This window comes from Podarcis melisellensis (genome assembly GCF_964234715.1).
Source record: "Podarcis melisellensis genome assembly, chromosome: 3".
NCBI lineage: Eukaryota > Metazoa > Chordata > Lepidosauria > Squamata > Lacertidae > Podarcis > Podarcis melisellensis.
Window position 1 is genome coordinate 67,715,679 of NC_138530.1, and position 16,536 is coordinate 67,732,214.

Consider the following 16,536-nt stretch of genomic DNA (forward strand, 5'->3'; position numbering starts at 1 on the left):
TCACTGGAATTAAGATAATAGATTAACTAAATTGACTATTAGCTGTTACCACCTACTGAACATAGAACAGTGCAACTCTACAGTAGCTTGGGTAAAAAGCCCAAGGCAAGGATGTAGACAACAATACTATAGGTTGCCTGTGAAACTGACTATTTTATAGTTGCAGTGGCATCATCGGGATCAGTGTATTGGCAGGAGAGAAACAAAGGTCAGCCCTGATTATAGTCAGGAAGTGAAGAATGAAGGCAGGAAGGAGCACTGCATAAGGTCATACTTGATTTTTTAAAAAGCATTTCCTACAATTTAAAACAGGTGGCTAACTTGCAGAGCTTTTGATGTAGTTATGCCACAATTCCCATTAATCCCACCTATGCTGGCTGGGACTGGTAGCTGTAGTTCAGTGGCAGCTGGAGAGCCACAGATTAGCCACTACTGTTTTAAAGACTTCTTAGACATGAGGGTTCATGGGGGGGGGGAATAGAAACGTGCCACCCTACCCCACCCTGGAAATTCCACATAAACATAGGCAACATAAGACTAGGACTAGCCACCTGAGAAACAGTTTCTATCCAAATGCAATTTTGGTTTTAAACGCAGTGTAGGGAGTCTCTATGGGAGTATATTGTATTTAAAAATGGGAAATCAGAGTTTTTAAGGGGCTAACCAGGTTGGAATGGCTGGGATAGCAGGCTTGTTGGTTTTTGAATGTCTTATGTAGATTTTTCAATTTCATTGTTCTGTATGGGACAATGACAATAAAGATTATCGTATCGTAACAACTCGCAATGCAGCTAGATAAAGTGCCACAGCAGTCATTGTACCCAGTTGTTTCTGGATGGAGGCAAGTACTCAAACTTGAGGGGTTTTTTTTAAGTGTTCAAAGGACTTCCTATACAGTATCTCAGTAATCCTCAGCAGTTTGATGAGGTACGCCAGTATTATCATCCCCATATCAGACACAGAGGCAGAGACTGAGAATGCCTGTGGTAGGATTGAGTAACTTGTAGCTCTCCAGATGTTGGATTCAAACTTTCATCTGCTCCAACCAGCATGGCAAACCACCAGTGAGTATGGGATTTGTAGTCCAGCAACGCCTGGAAGATCAGTTTAGTCCTTGTCCCCACAAGTTCAGGGTTTTTATAAAGTAGATTTTCCTACTGTATGGAAACTGAATGCATTCTACCTTTATGTATTGTTGCACACCACCCTAATCTCCAAGCAGTGTGACATTCCAGGGGTTTCAGGAGCTTAATCAGGGCTCAGTTTCCTTGAAATGAGAGCAGAGACTGTGTTGTCTTTATGATACATGGTTTATTTATACATCTATACAACCTGAGCCTACAAAGGAGGGGTTCACAGCATTAACACCCTAGAAGGTCTTGCTTCTCCCATAGCCACAGCCTTGGATTCCAGAAGAAATCAGGCATGGCTCTCACTCACTGGCTTCTGCCTGCTCCTTGCTCTCAGCTCTCTCACACACCACTGTCCTCACTATAAGCCAGGTGAGGAAGCAGACCCACCAATTTACCCTCTGGCACAAAACCACTTCTGTTATACTAATAACCATGCTTAGGTCCATTAACCCACAAAGATGCTGGCCTAGCTGCTTCAACTATGGAATTCTACAGTTTTAACCCTCGTTGGATCCAGAACCCCGAATTTAGAAGGGACTTGGGCTACGTGCAGCCTAACCCCCACAACTCTCAATATTTTGCATATACGTTGTTCCCGACAATGCTTGCCACTTAGGTGCTTAATTAATAAACACATATGCCTACCATTATGTTTATTCACAAGTCGTACGAAGTTCAATGGGCAATACCTTCCAGGTAATCCCGTTAAGAGTCTTAGGCTAGGAAGCAATCCGATGCCCAAGCGAGGCTCACATGTAAAGGGCAAATTACCGGGACATAAGCCCCCACTGCACGCCTATGCTCGCGCGCTGTTAATCTTTGCACCCCTGACCTGACCTCTAGTGAGGGGCGGGAGGAGAGGGGAGTAACAACTCACTTTCTCCCCACCGCTGCTAACTGATTCCTTGGGTTTATTCCTGAGAAGAGAGGCATCACTATCCCTCCTCTCGCATCAACTCTCCCAAGCTCCTCCTAATAACCAGCAGCCAGCTCAGCTGAACGGGCCGGAGCGAACTTGGGAGAGAAGGCGGGGACCGAGAGGCGCCTCGTCGCTCCCGCCAACTGCACAGCGCTCGTCCCACCCACCGCAGCTTCCACCCGCCGGCGGCAGCGAAGACTGCGAGGAGTTGCCGGCCGACCCGCCTGGGTAAGTCCTGACGGAACCCCCGGAGGAAAGGCGGGGGAGCTCTTTCTTTCTCTTTCCCCCCAATAACGCGCTCCTCCGGGGTTACTTCCTCCTTCACACGCTTCCTGGCGAAGACGCCACTCTGCCTGAAGAGGTGCGTCTCCCACAGCGGCGGAATTGGTTTGTACACAGGCGGCTCTTCCATTTCAGCCTCGCTTTGCTTTGCAGGAGGCTTCTCCCGCCGCCCTTTTACGGCTTCTGCTCTTTGCAACAAGTCACAAAACCATCAACCCCCGGGGGCTCCCGGCGCCCTGAGCGCGGCGGCGGCGGCGGGGCGGGGCTTTGCTTCCCACGAGCGCTGCGGAGGCGGGAACTGCCGTTTCCTTCTGGGGCTGCAGCCGGCTCGGTGCTCCCCTCCCTCCCCCGTCCACACACAGCGCTTGCCTGAGAGGGTTTAGCCTGAGGCGCGCGATTTTTTCGAGCAGAGCTCAGTCCGACTGAGCGTGTGGAGAAGAGAACATGCGCAAAGTGCCTCTCCCTCCGCTCTGGGGACATAGTCAGCAGCGTGTTAGGTTTTTGTGGGGGCTGCTTTGCCGGGTGAGCTGCAAGAACACCTGTGATAAAAAATGAATAAGGAGGCCAGAAGTCAAGGGCGACATGGCGGTGGAGGAGAAGGGATTTGGCCTCCACTCTGCCCCTCAAAATCTTGCAGCTGCCCAGCTTATCTCTTCTCCACAGTGATTACTGGTGCAGGAGTCCTGGTGTCTTCCTTCCTGTTCAGTCCTGAAGCACCAAAAAGAGAGTTTTCAAGGCTTCCTGGTCAGAAGGCAAAAGTTCTTCTGTGAGCTCCTGTACCCGTCTTCAGAACAGGAGTAGGCAAGGTGCCACCCTCCAGTCAATGTAGGACTACATCATATCCTTGCAAGCTGGGGCTGAGTGGAGCTGCATCCTAACATCTGGAGGGAGCCACCTTGGCTGCCCCAGTGTCTTAGATACATGGTAGTTAACCAGTGAGCATTGCTAAGGTTAATAACCGAACCAAACTACAGCTGATACATACCCAGAGTATTAGGAGGTATTAAAAAATACTGATTTTTAATTAATTCAATTTAAAATCAAACGTTTGTTTGTTTGTTTGTTTGTTTGTTTGCTCGCTCAGCCAATTTGCAGTATAACACCACCCTTTAATTTTCAGGGCAGCTCACATGTTGCAATAAAAGAATGGAACTTCCGAAATTCTTACCTGCTTGCTAAAACTTAGAAGCCTGCCTTTTCAGAGCTCTGTGCATGAAAGAGCAGTTTTAAATTTGTCGGTTTAAATAAATAGGCATGGTGGGATAAGAACTGATTTGCTATATCAGTAATAATGTTTATCATTTGTTAAACACCAGATAGGTATAATGGGTACATTATTGTCCCCCGTGCGGTCTTTTTGGAGTTTGGTCCCAAAGTGTCATTAGTACACAGATGACACACAGCTCTACTGCTCCATAATATCTGAATCAGGAGAGGCTGTGTGTGATGTCAAGCATTATTTGGGCACAGTAGACTAGATGAGGGCCAATAAAGTGAACCTGAACCCTGGGAAGACAGAGGCTCTGTGGGTTCGTGGTTCCTGTGCCCAAGAGTCTAGAAAATTTCCAGTTCTGGTTGGGGTTTCACTTCCTCTGACAGAACAAGTTTTGGGGTGCCCCTTAGTAACTGCACATTTTGCCCCATAATTTTCTTTCTAGGAGGGCCTGAGACTTAAATTTTAAGAAATGAAAGCTCAGCTTCTGGGACATTTTCATGGACACCATGGTTCGCACAGGCATCCAGTTGGGGATCTCTGGCCTATACCTGCCCAGTCACTGAGATATTCGAGGAAACACTGTTGGTGGTCCCCCATGGTTCAGAGGCATGGCTCGTAGGCACCCAAAACCATGTATTTTGTATTGTTGGCCCAGTTTTATGGAACTCCCTTCCAGTTGAGGTTATACAAGCCCCCTTCCCTCTTGAACTTCTGGTGCCTATGGAACACTTATTTATTCCAGCAGGCATTTTAACTTATATCTGGTTTTATAGTTTTAACTGAGGTTTACCTTTATTGTATTTTCTGTGCATCACTTGGAGACTACTGTAGTTAAGTAGTATGTAAATTGTTTAAATAAGAATATAAATAAATAAAGTTGGTGGGGAACACGCCTTGTAAAAATAAACATTGTTACAGAAATTTGTAGAAGTACAGGAGATGTGGGAGAGAATTTCCACTAGAAACTACGGTAGGCAGAAAACATGATAAAAGTTCAAAGTCAATTATAGAAACAAGTCCAGAATGGGTTTTAAAAATTATTTTATTCATTTATTCAATTTATAGCCATCCCTCACAATGGAACCCAAAAAAAAAAAGAAAGGTTGTCCGCAAATAATTTAAAGATGTGCATTTTCACTGGCTTAATGAAATTTTTTTCATCTTCTAATTATAGGTTCACTATGCTTCTAAGTACGGAACAGATAAACCTAATTGGACAAGTGTTTGAGTCGTATGTTCTGGAACACCACAAAAACGACCTCTTGCTGATTTTAAGAGAAAAAGATGATGATACGCATTACCCAGTTATTGTTGATGCTATGACGCTGTTTGAGACCAACATGGAAGTTGGTGAATATTTTAATGCTTTTCCCAATGAAGTGCTCCCTGTTTTTGACAATGCGTTGCGCAGGGCAACCATGACCCTTTCTCAATCCGTTCCTCAAACGGATGACTTTGTTCTTAAACAGAATCTTCATGCCAGGATATCAGGTATGAATGTCATCAGATTGCAACCATGTATTGAATTGCATTGAAGAGAAACTCTCCAGGCATTAGTGTAATTTATTTATTTATTTATTTATTCATTCATTCATTCATTCATTCATTCATTACAAAGAATCTTAATGATTATAGAATGTAAAAAGGGGAGGTTGGAGTCAGCTGTTTTGTTCACAGTTTTCTTTTCTCCCTGCCTGTCTCCAGACAGTTCAAAGTGGCATGCAGGATTGCCACACGCTTTGGGCAGGTCTCCACCTTTCCCTCCCTCTGAAATGGTTCTTACTCAGTCCCATCAGCTCCTAGATTTTACTGATGTTATTAATTATTGTTCCTTTTTTCCATTATAATATTTATTCTCTGACCAATGGTCTCAGTCCCCCCTCGATGACTGCATCCCTTTGCTTGCTGGCCTCCCTATCTCTTATCTTATAAAGGACAAAACAAGGTGGCTCCTATTATTCTTCAAATGCTTTACTTTTGGATCTCAGTTGTCTGCTTGTCTGATGCTTTGCCTGAGAACCATGCCAAAAAGATGTGCAGTAGCTTACTGAAGTGCTGTAGCTCTCTCTGGCTTGAGGTGCATAAGCTGTGCTTTAAGAAGGTCGTCGAGTTTAGGCCTATTAATAGAAAAAAGGATGCTGCAGGCAAAATGGTGGGAAAACATGAAGCTCTTCTTAATTTATGTAGAGAGTATAATATCTCCAAGGTTACAATAACACACACACACACTCTCTCTCCAGGACCTATTTTGTGTTCTGACTGAACGATGGGATGTTTTTGTTTTTAAAAGTACAGTGTGTTTTGTGATCTATTTTTATGTTAATCACTCCCCTCAAAAGCTTCCTCCCTGTATGCACCTGTAGTGTCACACTGAGGAAGAGTATTGTTATCAGGAGGAGATAGTGTGATGCCATCAATTTTCCCTCCATAAGGCCTTGTATATCTTTATAACTATAACCTATGGATGTATCAGTTAATATGAATCTGTGTAGTCGGCAATTATATGAACCTGCAGATTTAGCATTTATTGCAAAGGACTTAGTGAAATGCGTACAAATGGGGGGCGGGATGCAGTTGGAGCAGGGGTGATCTGTCTTATAGTGATAAAGCAGAGTATGGTCTCACAGTGATCACAGAATGCTTGCCAAGCCTTTGAGAACATTATAGGTTGACATGGGAGTTTTCTGCTAGCTATATCCCTATGTAGAATTCCTGTAAAATATAAATAGTTCCCAAGGCCACGAGAATATGGAGAAATAAAATAATTATTTTATTATTTATTAAATTTGTATACCTGCTTCATCAGAAGATCACAGGGTGGTTTATAACATAAAAAGACACAGTGAGAATCAATATTGACAAGCTGGAATGTGTGCATAGGAGGGCGACAAAGTTGATACAGGGAACTGCCCACTAACAGTGTGTCTGTCTTATCTGGAGTGAACTTCAGTGCATTGGCTCTCATCCAGTCCACTAGCAAGGCAAGACAATGGTCTGGCACATCCACTGCTCCACCTGCAGAGAAGTAAGGCTGTGTGTCATCCGCATATTGCTGAAAACTTGCTCCACAATTTTGGATGACCTCACTCAGTGGTTTCACCACTGAGATACTAAAATGTGAAAAGGCTGTGTCAACAAAACAGGGTGGCATTGAAGAGGCTAGGGTTCTCATCCAGTAAGAATCCCACCAGAGATCTTGTCTGCACAGGGCCTGCACCACTTGCCTGTAAGGAGCTTGAAACCACTGCTGCATGGAAAGGAGGGGGTTCTTGGCAATCTACAAAGGGTAATCTCATCCCATGAATAAAAGCTGTAAAAGAGCAACCTGAATGTTTTTTATTGCCTATATGAATCCAAAATAACTATTTGGGCTTTGGTGAAACATCACCCAAGAATTCTGGGGGTTGTGGGTGGCCAGCATATCATAAGCTTGACACTCACATATGCTTTAAAACCTCTGAGTATTAGTTATGTGTTTTAAGCTTATTACCCTCATGATATATGTGGTTATGTTTTATCTGCTCTAGCCAGTTGTATCTGCACTTGCTTTAGAAGTTTTGTTCAAAGTCATTCAAGTGGAAAACACTCCACCATGTAGTTAATTGAGAATTGCACATGGTAGATTAATGACAGATAAGTTCAAAAGCACGTCAAAGTGCAAGTAGATAAATAGGTACCGCTCTGGCGGGAAGGTAAAAGGCGTTTCCGTGCACTGCTCTGGTTTCGCCAGAAGCGGCTTAGTCATGCTGGCCACATGACCTGGAAATACTGTCTGCGGACAAACGTCGGCTCCCTCAGACAGTAAACGAGATGAGCGCTGCAACCCCAGTGTCATTTGCAACTGGCTTTAACTGTCAGGGGTCCTTTACCTTTGGCTTTCTACTAGGGGCCAAGGGTAGCAAACATAGTATGCCCTAAAAATTGCTGAACTACAGCTGCCATAATCCCTGACCATTGGCCATGTTCACTGGGACTGTTGAGAGTTGGCGTGCCACCAGTTCCCCATCCAAGCTGTTAGTAGTAGATCAAGTTAATGAAATACTTTGATAGCAGCTCTACATCAAATGCCTTGCAAACTTGTGCTGCTGGGGAATTGAAAATGCAGCCTTGATGGGATTTATCAGTGACATAAGAAAACATAGCTTTAATTAACATTTGTGGGGTAATATTTTCTATGTGCTGATTTACCAGGTTTGCCGGTTTGCCCAGAGCTAACCAGAGAACACATCCCAAAGACCAGAGATGTGGGACACTTCCTCTCAGTCACTGGCACTGTTATTCGTACTAGCCTTGTGAAAGTCCTGGAGTTTGAACGGGATTACATGTGCAACAAGTGCAAGCATGTGTTTGTGGTCAAGGCTGACTTCGAACAATACTATGCTTTCTGCCGTCCGCCAGCCTGTCCTAATGAAGAAGGCTGCAACTCATCTAAGTTTACTTGCCTCTCTGGAACATCCTGTGCTCCCAACAGCTGCAGAGACTATCAAGAAATCAAGATTCAGGAGCAGGTATCAAATATATTTAAACTAATACTATGAATTTTCTGGGGTCCTAATTTTGCTATGGAAATCAGTGGATAGATGTTAGCTTCAGTGATATGTCTCCTCCATCCTTTTTAATATTGGCTATACCTTCTGCCGTGATTCTGTGTCCCAGCCATGGCACATTAGTTCCCACCATTCATCTGCAAAATTAGGATCTCACAATAGGGTTAACACAAATTGGCAAAATGCTTAAACAGATGATATGCCCTGATGGCTGCCATAGCCGTTACAGTAACATGGATGCAAGTATAGAAATTATTATGCATTGTTTTAGCATTCTGCCTGCATTCTACCTGTATCTTATTAATAATTACGGCAAACTTCAAATATACTGTGTTGAGATTGTACTGAATTTTCCCTGGAGGACAAAAACAATACAATTACCGGCTTACATATAGATTAAATCCCTGTGTTGCAGCAAAATCATATTTTTGCATCTTCTTATAAGGAGCATCTTAATTTTTAAGCAGACAACAGTCCTGGAAAATCACATTAGGTGTGCTTAAATAAACCATCAGGTAACAGTACCGTTCCACATTGCTGTTTAGTTATTTTTTTTCTCTTGATATTTTTCCAGCAGACATTGAGAGATGTGAATTAAAATGATCAGCACCTAAAATGGCTTAAGACCGAAGGCTAGTTTCATTGTCACTGATGGCTAACTTCCCACTCCATTTCATCTGAGCAGCATGCCCATTCAAATGCATTCTTTAAGAGAAAGTGCTTTTGTTTTAATTCAGGAAAAGTTTAGTGTTTTGGAAACTTTGTATGCAGCATATGGAAATCCCAAGAAATGCATGAAATTGATGTACAAGAGCAAGGTGGCAATTGAGCTCCTTCCTAATTCCCTCCCCACCCCCAAATAATTGTAACAACCTCATCACCACATTGCCTTGTATTTATTGGTTTGACATGGCAAGTGTCCCCATGCTGTAAAAGTATTTCAAGGCCACAATCCTATGCCGATTGATTTGGGAATAAGCCCCACTGAACTTCATGGATTAAATTATGACTCAACTTGCATAGGGCCAGGCTGCAAATTATTTGGAAAGGGGTCACCATAGTATTCATAACCTGATTGAAATATAGACCAAATGAAAGCAGATTGCCTGGACACCATTGGGTAGCTAAAGAATTATTTCCCGGGGATGAAGCCACAAATGATCAACATAGGTACTCAAGTGTAATTTCTGTTGAGATATTTGTAGGATTCTAGCTCAGGATTATTTTGAACATTGTTTATCTTGAAATAAAATACATACACTTCTTGCAATCTAGGTTCAAAGGCTCTCTGTTGGAAGTATTCCTCGTTCTATGATAGTTGTCCTTGAAGATGACTTAGTTGACAGCTGCAAATCTGGTGAGTTCTGTGTCACTGCCTTTTGAAAAAATCTTCTTTAGGACTGTCCATGTTTGAAAAGGTGAAAGCAGAGTTGTTACTGTCTAATAGGAAAATGTTATACGCCATGTTGTTTTGCTGGCATTGTGGTCATGCAATATGAAATCTTGATACTTTAGGACAATTGTGGCTTGTCAGAGGCAACTTCCATTTCAAGGGGCACCTTATTTTCTTCTTAGCCCATTGATCTTTTTAATGGTTTTTTTAAAGTCATTTTTCATTAGAAATTTATTCCATACCTTAATTACATTACCATTAGATGAAATAAACATTTCTTTTACCATGTTGCAATACTAATTGCTAGATTAAGGGTGATGTCATAGTTTTTTAAACCCTAAATGTAAATTTGATCTGTTTCCAAATATATTATTCTTTATATGCACAATTTAAAAATCATAATGTTTACCACTCGGTTGTTCCTTGCTTATAATTTGGTTGATTAGTGATTGTTAGCATTAAACTTTGTTTTTAGCAGGTATTGTTTTGTTTGTTTATTTTTATTTGAGCTGCATTGCCTCTAAAACTTTACAAATAAAGGTTTTAAAAAGTTGCTACGTAGAAGATAATGTCATTGACATTAGGTGAAAGCTCAGTCAGTAGAGCATGAGACTCTTAATCCCAGGGTTGTGGGGTTTGAGCCCCATGTTGGGCAACAGATTCCTGTACTGCAGGGGGTTGGAATACATTGTCCTTGTGTTCCCTTCCAGCTCTTTGATTCTGTGATTCCAATCCACCAGAGTGCTAGCATCTAAAGTATTTAGCTGTTAAACAGATGTCTGCTGGTATTAACCAAAGTTAACTGGGAGAGAGGCAAATGATGTGCTCTGTATGCAAATGCTAAGTTTTGTTCCTGACTTTCCCATTTTAAGGGAAAGGCTCCTGCACAAATCCTTAGAAAGCCATTTCCAGTCAGTGTAGATGATGCTGAGCTAGATGGACCAATAGTCTGAGTCAACCAAAGGAAGCTTTGTGTGTTCAGAATGCAATATGTGCAATATTGTTTTGACCATTCTTGTTTTTGTCCTCAGGTGATGATATAACAGTTTATGGAGTAGTAATGCAGAGGTGGAAACCTTTTCACCAAGATGCACGTTGTGATGTAGAGATTGTCTTAAAGGCCAATTACATTCAAGTAAACAATGAGCAGATGTTAGGTGTTATAATTGATGAGGAGGTCCGCAAGGAATTTGAAGATTTTTGGGAAAAACATAGGGGTGATCCCTTAGCAGGTTTGTAAAAGAGAATATAATAGATTAGTGGAATGAATAAATGCTAACACGTCATTTTTTTGGGGGGGGGGAGATATTCACAATTAGGCCTGTTTCGTTAGGTCTGATTTCTAAGCTGTCTGCTTTTATGGAGGGCAGTTGGACACCTGCACTGTCAGTTTTTTACCCAATAATTGCACATTTGATTCCTGTTTGTTTCATTCTCACAGCATTTTTCCTCATCAAGATACTTTGGCATCAGGAATTTTATTATTTCTGAGCATTAAAAGCACTAAAACACATAGTTCAAAGCTTTCTCCCAGATAATAAATTCATAGCAAATTTGATGCAAGTTCTATTATGAACTTAGTTGTACAATGGTACCTCGGTTTACAAACTTAATCCATTCCTGAAGTCCGTTCTTAAACCAATTCTGTTCTTAAACTGAGGCGCACTTTCCCTAATGAGGCCTCCCGCTGCCACTGCCCTTCCACCATTCAGCTTCCCTTTGCAGACCAAGGTAAAGTTCGCAAAACGGAACACTACTGGTTTTGTGGAGTTAGTAAACCGAATAGTTTGTTAACAGGGCTGTTCATAAACCGAGGTACCACTGTATGCACTTTTTATATAAATAGCTTAAAATGACATCAGAGTGTAATGGTCTGTTGTCTTGTTAGATGATGTGTTGAGCAGTATTGTACATTGTACTTTCAAAAAGTTATACAGTTTTCTGCTTAGTGTGCAATAAATGGTGCCTAACTGAATTTCCTAGTAACTTTCATTTTAAATGATGGAGCAGTGCTGTAACTATTCAGGTTGATGGATGGGGAAGAGACATCCTAGAGCAGGCACCCCCAAACTTGGCCCTCCAGATGTTTTGGGACTACAATTCCCATCATCCCTGACCACTGGTCCTGTTAGCTAGGGATGATGGGAGTTGTAGCCCCAAAACATCTGGAGGGCCGAGTTTGGGGGTGCCTATCCTAGAGTCTGTGCAAGGGAGAAGTGGCCTTGGGGACAGACAGCCACACTACTTACTTTATTAGTTCTGTTTGTGTGACCAAGAGGCAGAAGCCAGGAGCTGGCTTTTATGCGGGTAATTAATATTTACTCGAAACTAAGAGTTCTATGTGCACTCAAATATGCACATTGTACCACTGCCTGTGCAAAGGTCCCCATTCATTTTAAGTGGAGAGACCTGATCTACTCAAATCTTCCTTTGCTTGAAATTAATTATTTAATGCATGAAGGATGTTCTTGCTGATGGGAGACTTCTGTACATCTGTCAGAGCTCTCACAGCCAGAACCAGTCTGTGTTATTTCTATGACCCCTTGAGTATACCTGTGAGGAATAATAATAAAGGTGTTTCAGTAAAGCTATAATCTCATTTATTCCAGTAGCACAGGGCATGGTGGAGTGCTGCCACTCACCTGACCTCTGGTCCGGTTGTATCACTGCTGCTTATGGGAAGTTAGAGGAGGAGGGGCGAAGCGGCATGGAGGTTGGCATGGTGCAAATGCACTGGCAGGAGCACTGAATTAGCTCCATACCATGCCAACCTTGCTGCCACCTTTCCCTTCCACCTCCCTGTAAGCAGCAGCAACATGAGTGAGCAGCACTTCTCCAATACACCATCTTCTACTGATCCACTTTCTACATGTTCTCTAAGTATCACTGCCCACTGGAAAACACTGAATCTGGGCTTTTTTCTCTTCAGCGTCATATGAGATCATTCCCACAACAAACCAATATTTACAAAAGTGCCATCTGATCATTATTATTTTTAATTCACCTGTCACAGTCTGTTACTTTAAATCAAGGAGTTCAAATGAGTAGTATCTTAGACAGTTGCTTGGGAAATGTCTGTGATCAGATATAGTTTGTTATCAGCTGAACTAATTATTTTCCCTCCCCTCTTTTCAGGGAGAAACGACATTTTAGCAAGCTTGTGCCCTCAGATTTTTGGCTTGTATCTTGTGAAGTTGGCCGTAGCCATGGTGCTTGCAGGGGGAGTGCAGAGAACAGATGCTGCGGGCACTCGGGTTAGAGGTTAGTATATATAAAACCTATCCCCTCTTTTAAATACACGCAGCCCCCTATAGACCTGTCTCCTTTATCACTACACTGGCCTAAATTACTGCACCACTTGTAGTGTAAAAGAGCTGCCATTGTATGATTTTTTAATCCCTTAGTGCTTTCTTGATAAAGTAGTCCTATGAAAGACACTCATGTAAGTTGTCATGTCCCTAAAAACTCTAGAAAGCAACTGTATGTTGTACACTTTGAGGAACAATACCGACAGTCACAAAGACAGCTTTAAATTTGCTGTACTACTTCACAGGACTGGGTCACTTTGTCACAACATTGTTGTGATGCTTTTTGTGGTACTTTAAAAATATTTTTTGATGACTTTGATTAGTTAAATTTAACTAATCCAACAGCAAGTTAATAACATTAAAATAAAGATTCAACCAGATTTTGGAGAGGAAAGAGCAAAATCTCACAAAAGCCTTGTTCACACATCATGCTGAACTGGGGTCGGCAACGTTTTTTGAGGCTGGGCCGGTCCACTCCCTGGCAGACCTCTCAGTGGGCCAGAGTGTGCATGCCCGTGTGTGTGTACCCGCTATTTCTGGCGCACTTCTGGGATGGAGGAGTGCCCACGCACATGCGCATACACCATTTCTGGCACTCTTCTGACCCGGAAGTTGGTCCTCACAGTGAGGGGAAAAATGGTGCCGCGGAAAAGAAAGCATGGAATCCCCAGGCCGATCCGCAGAACGGCTGTGGACCAGTTCCAGGAAGCTCATGGGCCGGAAGCAGCCCATGGGCCTTAGGTTGCTGACCTCTGTGCTAAACTATAGTTAACTATGGTTAAAGGTGAATGTGCTGGGTGCATTAGGCTAAAATTGTGGGTACCTTGCTTTTCCAACCCTTCTGTTGTAGCATGTTGCATCTAAACTCAGACTCGTTTTGTTGCTCTCAAAATAAACCATGAGCTACAACCAAGGTTTGTTTGTGGCTTACCACTCATGGTGGTTTAGGGAGAAACAAATCATGAGTCTGGGTTTGGACATGAGGCTTAGTGAAACCATGGCTTTGTTGCCGACAACACAGAAGTAGCAGCAAAGCAGCTGCAATTTTAGCCCTATGCACCAGCATGCTTTGTGTTCATCTTTAAACAATAGTTAACCGTGGTTTGAAGTGACATGGGAGCAAGGCCAGTATGTTTTGCCAGCCTGTAACTTCAAATAACTTTATTCCAGTCTTTTCTTTCCATACTTGCCTGTTATTTTTTCTTAGATCTGTTACTGTAGAATTTTCAGCAAACTGCTTTTCCCTGTGTGGAGGGGCAGAAGTGCTGTGTGCTGGGCAGTAAATGTCACCACTTGTGTAGGTGGATATAATCCTAAGAGGTTTTTGAATGTGTGCATATATGCCATAGGTCACCAGAGCAAAATTTAAATGCCACCTTCAAAGCATTAATGTCATTTCTGTAGAGGGCTATTAAGTACAATTTTCCTGCAATAAACATTATCTAAACTATAGTGGAATATTCTTGAGCAAAGGCCATTTTTGTCAGATCATTCCCTCCCCATTTAGAAATGCCAAGTTACCACATGATGAGCTTGCATACTATCGAAAGGATGGGAAAACCCCACTAATGCTTAATCATAATCCTACTACTAATGTTTGTTAAGACATTAAATATTTTACATTTTCCTCCTGAGATCATATGAGATGAATTATCATTTTTGTAGCTAAGCAAAAATAAAATAAAAGCATAATTGTAATTAGGACAGAAAATATGGAAATTGGTGTCTAAGACGTTTCCATAAACCTTTCAGCACATGATCCTTTCTTAGCAAAGTTGGGGGCTACATTTTTAAAATATATATATTATTATAGTTATATCCCACTCTTTCCTACAAGGAACTCAGGGTGGGGCACTTTCATTTTATTTTGCCAATACCTGTGAGGTTGGTTAGGCTGAAATCCTGCAACTAGCCCAAGGTAACCTAGTGATCTTCATGGCTAAGTGGTAATCTGAATCCTGGTATCCAGGGTTCAGTATCAGGGTTGGACTATGCAGGTAGTATTCAATACATGTGGGCATGTCTGGTTCAGGGATCAGAGCAGATGGAGCACACAGGGCAGGTGGGTGAGATTCTTCTGTGTTTTGAGTGTACATACATTCAAGTACATACGATAAAACTGCCACTTTGTGGCTATCTTTTCATGGAAAGCAAGATAAATGTAAGGCTTTTTATTTTAAAGATTGGAAATTGGCAGGCATGATGGCATCATATTTCTGCTGTTTCATTATTTCTCTGGCCTTGCACCGAATAATTACTTTAATCTAAAATGCTGCTTTAGCAAACACTTGTGCGTTTGTTTCCCTGCAAGGTGAATCACATCTTTTATTGGTTGGAGACCCTGGAACAGGGAAGTCTCAGTTTCTGAAATACGCAGTAAAGATTACTCCGCGTTCTGTACTTACAGCAGGAATTGGATCCACAAGCGCAGGTAAAATGAGACATCCAAATGCACAATCAACTGCGGTTGGAATTTTTGTTTATATTGGGGGAGGAGGCAGTTGACAATTACCTTCTGAAAGTACATCTTTAGGTTGTAATGAAGGAGTGGATTTTTTTTTATTCAAATGCATTATAACTCTTGGTAATAGTGCACTGAGGAAAAAGCACTCTGTAGGAAACAGGACTTGTGTTTTGAGTCCTACCTCAAGATGTTGATGTGTCTATACATGACAAAACATAATCTTTTTATTCCCAGAAGGCTCGATAGAACATGTGCTTTGCACACAGAATGCCCTAACTTTAATCTGCAAGCTCTTAATTTTAAAGGACTCTTCAGAACGTAAGAGTAGTTCTGCTAGATCAGACTGAGGGTCCATTTAGTCCAGCATTCTGTTCCCACAGTGGGCAAATAGCTATGGTTAAGTTCACAAGCAGAACATGAAGTCAGTAGGTTTCTTCCAATTTCCCATCTGCTGGTACTCAACCTTATTGCCACATAGCCTTTATCCTCAATTTTTAATCCAGTCACTTTTAAGCCATCGAGCTTGGGGACCATATTTTCACACCCTGTTGTAGCAAACCCCAGAGTTTATATTTTACAATACTTCCTTTTGTCTGTCCCGTACCTCCTGAAGTTCAACTGCACTGGATGAACCCAGGGTGTCTATCTAGTATTATGTCATGGAGCAGGGCTGTGTAAGGAACCTAGGAGGCCATTGCCAGTTGGGCAGAACTGGAATAAATGTCATTTGTCACAGTGAAACTTTTCTAATATTTCGGCCCAGTTGTGTTTTCTCTTTGGGAGGACCTAAGAAGAATATGGGACATGGGTGGCACTGTGGGTTAAACCACAGAGCCTAGGGCTTGCCGATCAGAAGGTTGGCAGACAGGGTGAGCTCCCATTGCCCGGTCTCTGCTCCTGCCAACCTAGCAGTTCGAAAGCATGAAGTGCAAGTAGATAAATAGGTACCGCTCCGGCAGGAAGGTAAACAGCATTTCCATGTGCTGCTCTGGTTCGCCAGAAGCAGCTTAGTCATGCTGGCCACATGACCGGCTGTACGCCGGCTCCCTCGGCCAGTAAAACGAGAGGAGCGCCACAACCCCATAGTCATCCATGACTAGACCTAACGGTTAGGGGTCCCTTTACCTTTTTAAAAAGAATACACTTTTATCTCCCAATGAGACATTTAAGATCCTGTTTGGCCTAGGAACTCAGTTCCCCTTCCTTCCCACACTATATAGCATCAAAGATAAAATAATGATACTCTGTGCATATAGAGGCTTCCTGATGCTGTC

The 16,536-nt window shown here is 42.4% G+C and overlaps 1 protein-coding gene across 6 annotated transcripts in view; it reads left to right on the forward strand.

The window, feature by feature from the left end:
• Positions 1–1,329: 1,329 nt before the first annotated feature.
• Positions 1,330–16,536, forward strand: part of MCM9 (minichromosome maintenance 9 homologous recombination repair factor) — a 30,547-nt gene continuing 15,340 nt past the window's right edge. For 2 of the 6 annotated variants that reach the window (XM_081904956.1, XM_081904961.1), the window contains exons 1-7: positions 1,330–2,280; positions 4,725–5,041; positions 7,742–8,058; positions 9,373–9,454; positions 10,522–10,722; positions 12,626–12,751; positions 15,110–15,229. In XM_081904956.1, the coding sequence (XP_081761082.1) occupies positions 4,732–5,041; positions 7,742–8,058; positions 9,373–9,454; positions 10,522–10,722; positions 12,626–12,751; positions 15,110–15,229 (1,156 nt within the window). In that variant the 5' untranslated portion in view covers positions 1,330–2,280; positions 4,725–4,731. The other 4 variants (XM_081904957.1, XM_081904958.1, XM_081904959.1 and 1 more) reach the window with 4 other exon arrangements.